Here is a 12,171-nt window from a genome sequence, read left to right as displayed (position 1 = left end):
AGACACAGAGCAGTGGGTGTTGACATGCCGCACAGGTGAGCATATTTAATAATAGGGTGGGTAAAGCAGGCACCTGGCGATTCTTTCTCTATGGAGAACTCTGCTCAGAGCACTCTGTGATACTCATGAACTTTGCAGTTTTCAACTCGTTGTATAATTAAATACAAAGCAGTGAAACACCATCTTTCTGTATTTTGTAGAAGTATAAATACTTACATTCCCACACACATGCACACTATTTACAGCAGCATGGCTTCTGCCCTGCCCCATAGCTGTATATATAAACCACCCCCAGTGTACTGAAGTACTATAATACAACTAGTTTGTCATTTAGACAATAATAAACATGTGGAATATCTATATCTGGATTATATTATTCCTTTTTAGAGGATCCTCTGTTCACTGGTGACATAATTTGTCCTTGTCATTCCAGTGTCCTAAAAATGATACAATATCTGACATAGTAATGTTTTAAGAATATCACACCAGGCATGCAAAACTCTTTTTGAAAGTTTAGCATCACAGCGTCTACTAGTGTTCAATGATCAAATCCCACCCTTATCAAGGCCCCCTCACGTCCCACACGAAACCTTCTCTCCTGTGTATGTGGATGAGTGTGGGCTGGTCCTGTGAATAACCAAATCCCAATGTGAAACTATCATCATCTATGGTTGCTAAGGAATAAATAATAATAATAATAATAATAATAATAATAATAATAATAATAATAATAATAATAATAATAAATTAAACATGGTGCCAGAATGTAATGTTGCTGCCACTATATTAGGTACCCTGGCGCTAGAATCTAGAGCCATAGCTCCAAATTGCACCACTGCACATAATGTACAGTAGATGATGTTTGCAGGGGAACGAGCTATCGTTTGATATAAAGGCTATAATGTGATAATTATGTTACATGCTGTAAGCATATTGTTTTGTTGTATCAAGCATTCCTGAATAAATAGTAACCTGGCTGCAGTCTCCCACAGTCGTGTTCAATTTTAGAATAAAATATAACAGCTGAGGTATAGTTTAACCATGTGCACTCAGAAGGCAGACACGGTCACTTGTTTATATTCACCAAACGTACAGTAACTTTTATATTTAAAAAAAGCTTCTTTCCATTTCTTAAAATCTACTTGCAATTATGTCACAAAGGGTGACAACGGATGCCTTCAAAACAGTGTTTTTGTTATACAGTACTGTTAAAATGTTTCAGGTAAGAGATGTTTTATATGTGGGCTGCAATTCAGACAATAACCTTCTTAAATATGTAAAATTGTTTTAAAACCAAATGCATGACACCTTATTATTATTAACACCCCAGTATGACCAGTATTCATTTGTATTACTGTACTGGAAAAAATAAAAATGACACATTGCTTATTTATATAAAAATATATAATACTTTATTCCAAACTAGAAAAGTGCAAACATGTAACTTCTGGTCACACTTCTTGAAAGATGTTACACAAACTGTTGAATAAACAGTCACTTTAAGAAACAAGCTACCAATAAAAGTATCAAAGCAGTAAACAAAAAAAGGCACATAACTTTAAATTAACTTAGACAACTGTACAAAAGATGTACAATATTTACAATACTATTACAGTTGAAGGGAAGAAACTCCAACAGGTCATCCAGTCTTTTTTTGACACAACTCTTTTACAGCATTCTGAACCAGAATGTTAAATTCAACGTTTTTTTTTTCAATGCTTTTTTTCAGTGCTGTATCAAACATTATAGCACATTCACAGAGCACCTTGTCTTGGTGGAAGGTTTTTTTTTCAGACAAATGCTGAAAACGTAACCTGTCATTAATACTGACAGAGTTCTGTAACAATAAACAAAAAATAAGAGCACACAACTGGCAAGAGGATCAAGGTTCAGTTGGACTGAAGTCTTCATCCTTCTTAACCAAAAGTGCTATGGGTTTCAAAACTGCCAAATCAATGGGACACCTCACCGCAGTTTGGTGGCATCTGCCAATTTGCAACCACCTCCTGGTGGTTATTGTATTGGACTATAGTGCAGCATTTTTTGTGTGTGTGTGTGTTTGTGGGGTAACCCACTGTCTTTCAAACCCACTCAGGGGCAACTGTCTATAAGGCAACTGTCTATAAGGCAACTTGCCTCAGACATATGTCGAAACAATATATGTATATATATGTATACACATTTCTGTATTTTTTTCTCTGTAAAAACAAAGAAACACATAATGTGTTGTGCTGTTTTGTTATCTCTACAAATGAGATGGTTATGCGTTCAATTCAAGTCAATGGTATTTTGTTTTTATGTTTTTTAAGCCATGTCTCCAAGCATTTTTTTGTAGTACATGGACTGGAAGATGTCGTTCTCCCCAGGGCAGTTGTAGTGGCAGGCGCAGGACTTGATGAACATCATCTTCTTCTTCATCACCTCACCATCGGGGCACTTGAACTCCACGGGGAGGGTGGTTGTTCTGTGGGGAGTGCAGCAACGGCCATCGGTGCAGACTCCGCAGAACTTGGGCCTGTAGGTTTTGGTAGTGGTGCAGCTGGAAAACTCGAATTTCATGGGCTTGGAGATCCTGGGGGTGCGGATACACTTCTTTCCTTTCTGCAAAGATATAAATAAGAGGAAATTTAGAAGACTTGAAATAACCTTTTGTTTAAAATGTGTAAACACCAAACAGATGCGAGATTCACACAATATACTTTTTTTTCTATAATACAATGTGCTGGCTATTAACTTAAATCTGAATACCCCAAACCAGGCTGAACATATAGTCATCCTATCTGCTTTGATCAATAGTCTTATTGAAAAAAATATATACGTTTTTAGAAAAGGTTTTTTTTACCTTAATACTCTCCTCCATCTGTGACTCGCATGGTCTGACCAGACACAACCTGGTTTGCTTCTCCAGCCTGCATTGCCTGTTGTCGTTGGTGACCCTGGTAGAGATTCCCATGCCGCAAGTCTTGGAGCATGCGCTCCATTCAGTGGTCTGAACCAGGCAGTTGGCACGCATCATGGAAGGGTCAGGACCGTAGGTAGCTTCCTCTCTGTAAGCTGTGAAATGAAAAACAAAGGATAAAATGATTAGTCTTGCTGCAATTTTCCATAAAAAAGAAACGTTTTATCTTGTAACTTTAGCAAAGTAAGCATTTTCCAACTAACTGATTCCTTACAGGGAGACAGTAACATGAACATCATGCTAAAGGTTCAATGTATTCTTAAGCTTTCTATAATGTATTATTGCAATGAAATGTAAAAGCTAACCTACAAGGGTACTCCATAACGTTGCGGAAGTAACTGTGTGGTTTTAACAAAACATTACAGATATACATAAAGATAAACTCACCAGCCAGGGCAGGGCCGACCATGGTTTGTTGTCTTGGGAGATCGCACACCCACTCCTCACAGCATTTTCCTGGGACCTTAACTCGTCGTGGCATGGGGCAGTCTGGGCTTGGAAGACGGACGTCAATGCTGCAGAGGGGCACACAGCCAACCCCCCCATCCAGACAGGTGCACTGGTATTTACAGCTGTTCTGGAAGCTCTCTCCACTCCTGTACACCATGCCTCCAAAGATACATGGAGAACCTTCTTTGGCTACAGGAGGAAACAATAACATCAATTAGATTTTTAGAACAGCTACGTTCCAGCATGCACACAAAAGCAAAAAAGTAACATTACTTGAATCTGTATGCTTTCAGAATGTACATACCTGTGCAAACTCCGATTCTGCGGTTCATAGGGGATCCAAAGTCACAAAAAAGCCCTTTGTGATGGTCACAGATGTCGTTCTCAGTGCAGAGCTCCCCGATCTGTTTGGCACACACCTTGCAGCAGCTACAACCATCCATGACCAAGCTCACACCAGCAGAGCATTCGGGGGGCACATCAGGGCACTTGCACTCGCCACTGCAATCCTGGGCAGACACCTGTGTGGAACATCAATGTGAATTTACTGTACCGTCAGATTCTGCAAGTTCACCAGAAAAAAGCCTTTATCTAATAATGTTTAGCCTTGCTACTGTATGCTTGATCTATTTGAAAAATCAAAAAATAGTTGACAGTTATCAGACACATTTAAGTTAGCAAGCTCACTTTGCTAGAATAAATCAAGAGCTATTTTACAATTTAACTTGACACAGTACATAAATCTGTGATATAGCTCTATATAGCAATACAAATATATACAAGAAATATTAATAGTCAAGGATAAATAAATTGGCTTCAATATAACGCTTTCAAATTGACCCAACTAACTATTTTTTTTTAAATAGTGTCTTAACTTACCCAGCAAAACAGGGTGAGAAAGATGAAAGAAGTTAATTTCAGGTTTTTCATTCCAGCAGACATTTTTTTCTGTATTTTTATAAAATGATTCTCTCGTCAAGTAGAGTTGCAAAATGTTTCTCTGATCAAGTTGATCTCGTTGAGTTTCAGATATTCTTGTTATCTTTCTCTAAGCCTTTAGCTTCTGTAGATCTGTAGATCTGTCTCTTGAAGTTCTCTCTTTTTATCGAGTAGAGTTGTTCTGTGTCTAAAGCTGGGCTCTCTCCCTGTATTTATACTCTGCTGGCTGCTGTGACGTGCCAGCAGAGTGAATGGAGTCCTGGACAAACAAGGACATTCTTGGCATTCTTTCCTAGTTTCCTGCCTCTTCTAGACTCGCACCGGATTGCTCGTGACCCTCTTGACACCCAACATTCCTCCTGTCTGAAAACTCAGTACAGCCTGAACATAATGTGATATATCATAATACAATATTAAATTCAATTTGATAAAACTGTATTGAATCTAATTTTAAATAAGATTCTAGGTAAATAATATAACAAAACTGAAGCATGTTTTTTTCTGTATAGTGTATTATTATTATTATTATTATTATTATTATTATTATTATTATTATTATTATTATTATTATTATTAGTAGTAGTAGTAGTAGTAGTAGTCATAGTAGTGGAAGTAGTAATACTACTACGACTACGACTACCACTACTACGACTACTACTACTACTACTAATAATTATTATTATTATTATTATTATTATTATTATTATTATTATTATTATTATTATTATTAAGAAACATTTACCCTGTGTGCCATATCAGCACTAATAGTGCACATAATAAAAGCTTTGTATTGCCTTCATAATTTATTTTATTTTTTGCTAAGTTTGCAATTTTCTTTTTGTATCAAATGTCTTCTAAAAGTATAAACCTCAAATCATGTACAATTATGGGACATGCTGGAATGCTTATGTTGGCGAATACAGCCTCCCCTGAATTCCATTATGGTGTAGGGTTCCATTAATAATAAACTCTTTACAATGCATGGCTTTGCTTTATTCTGAAAGCTAATAAGACAGTCAACCAAGTGTGCCAGAGGGCCAGGTGTGGATGCCTCACTAGAATAGCATTTCCAAATGTTTTGTGAATTAGGTAGTGATTCTGTTTCTCTTCACATGCTTGTAGAGCTTATTGCTACTGTCTCACTTGATATTGTTCTGTGTTGTTGAAGGTATATGTGTAAATATCTAACAGCTTAGGCGGTATACTGCCTCTTTTCAGGCTGCAATCTTTTTAGATAGCAATTACCAGGTTTAGGGCAGTATAAATAAGCACAGGTGCAAATGTTTTCATTTATCTTGAACAAGCTTCAGACATAATAGTAATTCACTAAACCATTACATTGCCTTGCTTTCAAGATTTATCTTAATATCGTGTGTTGTTATTTATAATCCAACCATATTTGTTTTTTTTATATATTATATTCATAGAAGTTAGCATACATTTTAGCAATGTTTTAGTAAATGCAGTTCAACACTAAAACAATTTTAGCTGCTTGCTATTGTTGTTAAATCCTTGATAAGCAATTTGCTAACAAATTACTGAAATACATAGCAAAAAATAATTCAATACAATTATTCTCAAAAAGCACTCATACTTTTATGAATAAGCCCCAGTACAGTTTGATATATTTCACCATGCTTTAATGTTACCCCTTTTCTTTGTCATATGTGGGCTAACTGTAATTTTACAAATAAGGTTTAGTCTATGTGCTTATAGGCACAGGTGTGATACATTCCTTCTGAAATATCCTATTATGCTTGATCAGTTACGAGACATTAAACAGACTTAAGGATTGCAGGAAAGTGGCTAGACTCTGGGTGTTTGTATATTTTTAAAAAAGGATCACACAAGCCCCAGACTCTCCGCCTTGCTCTTATGAAAGCGAGGGCTGCTTTTTGCCAGCCACCAGATCGGAAATGAAATACTCCCAGAGAAAACTTCTATATAGTGGAATGTATCAAGTGAGCCAGCAGACATACTCTTACTACAAGCACACAGACTCACAGGAAGCTTAGCCATGTATGGCGATCTTCACTTTCAGCTTTTCTGTCTCAGTAGAAGTACTGTACTCTACACATCATACTGCTGACAGATGTCCAAGATTTAAATCAAGTCACATATTTATATTTTCAGTATTCCAAGACTAAAATTTCAGAAGTTGCCTTGTTAAACTTTATATATTTTTATGAAGAAATTAATATTGAAAAAGGTTTGCGAAACACACAGTACTTACAGCATGTAAACATATTTAAATAATTTTTTTTTGTATCCCTGGTACTGTATGTAGAATTTGGCATAAGCCTACTGAAACTGTTGTAGTTCATGGATCAAAGTTACATTTACACTGATGTTATCATGGTGTTGGTAATACTATGTTATCTCTTAGTTCATATCTCAATTAAATGTATCTACTTTCTCACAGTTCACTGGTTTCCAATGCCGAAGGCCCCTTGTTTTAGCTAACAACGTTCTCCAAGAGGTATGTGGTTACTGGGGCATTACCAAGTCCACTCAGGTCTGTCAGCCTTTAATGTCATGGATTGTCGTTATCTACAGTCATTCTATAGTATGTAATCTGAGCTTTGTAAATATGTAAATATGACACTGTAGGTGACGCAAAGAGAAGACATGGAGCAGTTTTAGTCTAAGTTTAAGCGGGGTGATTCTGTATTTACCTGCAAATGAGTGAGGAATTTAGCAGGAAGTACATTTTAAGGCAGGGGCGAGGAGTGGGGGTTAGATATGACCAACCAAAACAAGTTCATACATTATAACTTTCCATCTTTACCAATTATAATGAATGTTGTTTTTTTGCATAATCAAGTACAATCAGCACACACTGTAAAGGATTTCTCAACATATCAACGTATTTGAATTTGTGCCAGCAAATGTGTGCCAGGATGTACTCTACGAGAACAATGTTCCTGTGGAATCAGCATTTCATAGCATCTTTGGCTGCCTCCACACAATTATAATCACTATAATCAGATATATTTCAGCTCAACTGAAATTAGTCACTTAAAGTGCGTGACAGTTTTCAAGTATAAGAAAACTGTACATGATCCAGAACTTGATGCAATGGTCTGAAGGCAAAGGCTGGCAAAACCTTTTACTAACACAAGCCATGCTTTCACATTTTATTGGAATTTCTACCTTACTGTAATGTCATCCCAGTTATCCAATATACACCACAATTTATTCAGAACAGTTTTGTTTATCATAACTTATCCTTTATACCGTAAATTACTTTTTTTCCTGATATGCCAATATTGGTGAGTGCATTACCTTCCCATTATAGAAAACTCTGTGACAACTTATTGGCTTCTTAAGACAAGTGGTATACAAGGTGCCAAGTCGTAGGTAATTACTAGGGGCAATATAAATCCCCAGCCCTTTTGGTTAATTTACTGTGACCTAGTATAATCTGAGTTAAGACAATTATTTGAACTCCTCCTGTTGGATTTATTGTTATGTGCACAGTGAGGGTAGGGATACTCTACAAGAGATAATGGCAACAATTACCCCACACTCTTTCATAAAGATGCTATATTGCATTGCAGTCAACAGGCTACCTGGAAAAGCCCATTATGTTTTCCCTTGATATATAGCTATGGCCAAAAGTTTTGCATCACCCTATAGAACTAATTACATTTGCTTCACATAGTCGAATGAAACCTGCTGAATAATGTTACGTTAGCATATTGAATTACGTAACGCTTTGCAGTTTTCCATATACTTAATGAAAAACAGACAAATTGAAAAATGTGACATTTCGAAATCTAACATGAAATACTGTACTACTACTTCCGGTAGATTTTTGCAATATCATTTTGTAATTTCTTTCATTACATGACGTTAAATAAAATATCTAAATTATATTACTATACCTGTATATATATATATATTTAAATTATGTCTCAATCCTAAAATTGCAGCTGATACCAAATTTTTGGCCATAGCTGTACATCTGGGACGTAACTGTGCAATAACTGTCACTTGAAACATACACAGTATTTCAGCAGGGTCTTAGTCTGTGATTTTCATAATTATTTTGATATGAAAAAAATAACTACAGTATATCTGTAATGAAAGCACAATAAATAGGGACAAAGGACCAACATTTCATGTCAGAAACAACAAATTAATCCCTATCACAGCTATAGGTATGTAAAAAATAATTTACTATAATTATTATTTTGAATACAAGGAGAAATGATCCTACTGATCACCACTAGAAGGGGTACTGTGTGCTTCAGGCTGTGCTGGAAACAGCAGAGCTGGAAGCACTGTGGCTGAGTATACAGGGATCCTTTTTCAAAGTCTTGTGAAAATGAGGGACGTCTCAAATTAGAAGGTTTAATATAGCTGTGTTCCTATATCGATCTGCTGTCAACCCACATTGTAGCAGATTGATTTATGAACATGAAATAAAAATACTGTATGCATGTATACTATACATCAGCAAATCTTCTAAAAGGATATGTAGACTATGTCTGTTTTACGGTAAGTAATGTGACTATTGTTTACAATAAAAGTATATATTTCATTTTTATGTGTTTCACGTCTGGGCCACAACTAGATAACGGCTGGTTGAGAGGGAAATGTTTCTGGTGATCTCCCCCCAGCAGTGGTGTAAAGGTTTAATAGAGAACTTGATTCAAATGCTAATCACAAAAGGGAAAACAGTTTGCCTTTTTTGTGTTGTATAGAATATACTAGTTTTAGAATATATAAAACAGAGTGTGTACGTTCTATCATGATAGGCGATGACCAATGACCCATTTTAACAATATTGGCCTTTGACTAACTTTCAGATATTTCTCAATAGGCATTTTCATAACAGCAAATGAATAGCATTTATTGAAAATTAAAGAATTGCAAACACCAGAAAAACAACAAAATAGTCACATCCCTCGTTTGAAAGATTACCGCTTATTTTCCAGAACACCGTTGCTACTAGATGAAACTAACCTGCTTTTTTATTATTGTGAAAAAGCTAAATATACAGGGAATTACAGAGGTTTATTTGTAGTGTGACAAGTTAGACAAAATTCAACAGAGCCATTCTGACTGAATGGCGTCAAATTAATGAGATTTGTGGTTGCTTGCATTTTCTCAGTAGCTCTTATGAAAAATTGTGAACTAAATTCTGCATCATTACTGGCTATTTCTGGGAACTATTTTCCATGTCTAAAGATTTATTGAACTCTGTGTTCTTTGTGGTACCCAATAAAACAGCATGAGCAGTGTCGTGCCACAGCACAATGCTCTAAACATACCTTCTCGCTGTATCCACGGATAATTGCACTTGAATTACACTGAGGACACTTTCCTTGACGTTTGTGGGCACATTCCTAAAATGGTGTCTTTTCATTCTGTGGTAGCCTGAGAGATGCCTGTTTGTGTTAACCTTGTCAAGTCTTATGTTTTTAACATTTTTCTCAGTAAATCTCATTTTTTTAATGTTTGCAGTGGCATAAACAAACATACATGAAAAGGTCATTTGGGTCTCCCCTTGGAATCAACGTGCATCTATATAACTCTGTGATCCAAAAAGACACATGGCTGCTATTAGGTTAGAAAGTTTAAAAAGAAGCCCTGTGATATAGTGACATTGTAACTCTGTTGACCTGTATCATAGTATAGTATAAAAGCATGTTTATCATACACTTAGTACTGACATACAGAAATATGTATGCCTATTTTCTGTATTAAGCATTCTGAAAACATAAAAAAAGAAGCAACAGTAAGCATACTTGAATCAGTACATTGCAAAATCAAAGACCACTGGGACCTACTTGCAGTGTCCTTAGTGGTCACAACCATTACATTATCACTAATTGTCAAGAGGGTAATGGTTTTAAACACTTCACAAACTGCTTGATTAATTTATTCTGTTGGGATTAGCAGTGTGATATCCTCTGTGAACAAAGCGCCAGTCTCATGAGATTCCAAATCAAATTAAAGGCTCCTTCGTGCCAACCTCTGGAGAGATTAGCTTTCCCTCCCATGTTTGAAAACAGTAATAAAAAATCAATATCCCATTGGTGATTAAAAAGAGCAGATAATGAAATCCCATTTCATTTACAACACCCCTAGTTTTAAATAACACTGTTTTTTGGAGAACTATATTGACACATAGGACCCTATTTTTCTACTCTGCTAAAATGATAAGGCACAACTTCAACAAATGATGCTATAATCATGCTTTCTGTAGTCAAACCTGTTTCGTATTTGAATGTGACGCCTAATTACATTTTTTTTCTTATTGTGTGTTACTTAAATGAAAATGTAACATTTCCTCACAACTTAATAAGGCGAAGTGCAAAACCCAGCTCTTAGTTTCTATAATGTTTTTAAAATACAGAAAAATAGCCTTTGTGCATTATAGTACAGTAATCATAAATTACCTCAAAAAGGTTGAAATTATAGAAATGTATGGGATTTGCATCTTTTCAGCTTTTTTCAATTTTTACTAAGAGAAAAATACTGAAGGGTCAAAACTCAGACTAAAAAAGTACACTAAATTGTTCAAAGGTTTTTTTTTTATTTATTTTTTTATGATTTTCAATTATCTTTATTGTTGAATAGATACATTTTTAAGCTTATGTCATTTTTTTTTAATGCTGGTCCAGGGAATGTGTTTAATATGCTTCTGCATGAACGGAATTTGTTGTTAACCAAGTCACAGGAACAACATTGACAGCGTCGAGTATATGTTTACTAAATCTCATTTCAGCTAAACCACACATAAAATTATAAATACCTTGATTTTACAGTATATATTTTTTTTGTTTGTTTGATGAGTGTTATCTAGACAGCAGTGGTCAAAAAGCAAAAATTGAAGATGAGGGACTTGTATAAATAATAACCACATGCTGTGAGATTGACCAATAAAATGAAGCTGTTATTGAGAAACTAGGGCTGGGACCAAATCAAAACTGACAACCCGCTAATCGCACTTAGCAAAACTGTATTTAATAGCTTTTTTCTTTTTATGAGTAGAAGAAATAAGATACTATTAAATACAGTTTTGTTAAGTGCGATTAGCAGGTTGTCAAAGTTTTGATTTGGTTCGGGCCTAGGTTTGAAATTGGTTCTGAAACAAAAAAAAAAAAAGTAGAAGCACTGAAGCTGAAACTGCGACAGCCATACAGTATATTGGGGTTGCAGTTAAAAAATGTTATGGAAGAGTGAATTCGCTACCAAGATAATATTTGAGAACAACATAATATTTACAACAGTGTCCTGGGCCTGTGCATTTGGGTTACCTGGCCCTGTCAGTCCTCATGTCTGTTAGGAACACCAGCACCCATAGGGAAGCTTCAATACTTTTACTTTTCATTAGCAGTGTCCAGAAGTGGCACAGGAATTGTGTCAAGCAGTAGAACAAAGGGTAGTAAACAGCTCATCAATTAGAATGTGAATGACGTCTGTTGAAACCCTAATGAGCTTTTAATGGTTGTTGTAAGGGCTTAGTTAGCAACTGTTCATACACCCTGAGGAGCACTTGAACAACACACTGTGAATCAAGTAAAAGAAAATACATTTTCATTTTATTGCTGATACCCGTTTCACACTTAAACACTATAAGCACCGACTTCTTTGGACAGAGTGCAAAGGCCAATGTATTGAGGGAACCAGAAGCACAGCATTCTAGTCAGATGTGCTGATGCCAGCTGAAAAACTACTGGAAATGAAAAATAAAAACAAACTAGTGTCAAGTGTAAAATTTAGAATACAGAAAGTAATATATGTATAAAATGCAGTATAATAACTGGGTTGAGGTCAAAAAATATAAAAAGGCATTGTTCAAAGTAAAA

General features: G+C 35.6%; 1 protein-coding gene across 1 annotated transcript; it reads right to left on the bottom strand.

Annotated features, from left to right (window-relative positions):
• Positions 1-1,386: 1,386 nt before the first annotated feature.
• On the bottom strand, positions 1,387-4,550 carry ccn2a (cellular communication network factor 2a). Its single transcript, XM_034017417.3, has 5 exons — positions 4,289-4,550; positions 3,714-3,930; positions 3,347-3,598; positions 2,843-3,054; positions 1,387-2,601 (listed from the first exon to the last, which is right to left on the bottom strand). The coding sequence occupies exons 1-5, from the start codon at positions 4,349-4,351 to the stop codon at positions 2,305-2,307; spliced, it is 1,041 nt and encodes a 346-aa protein (XP_033873308.1). The 5' UTR covers positions 4,352-4,550; the 3' UTR covers positions 1,387-2,304.
• Between the last annotated feature and the right edge of the window lie 7,621 nt (positions 4,551-12,171).

This window comes from Acipenser ruthenus, chromosome 6 (assembly GCF_902713425.1).
Source record: "Acipenser ruthenus chromosome 6, fAciRut3.2 maternal haplotype, whole genome shotgun sequence".
Taxonomy (NCBI): domain Eukaryota; kingdom Metazoa; phylum Chordata; class Actinopteri; order Acipenseriformes; family Acipenseridae; genus Acipenser; species Acipenser ruthenus.
The sequence above is the reverse complement of the archived record's forward strand: the minus strand, read 5'-3'. Positions and strand labels throughout refer to the sequence as shown.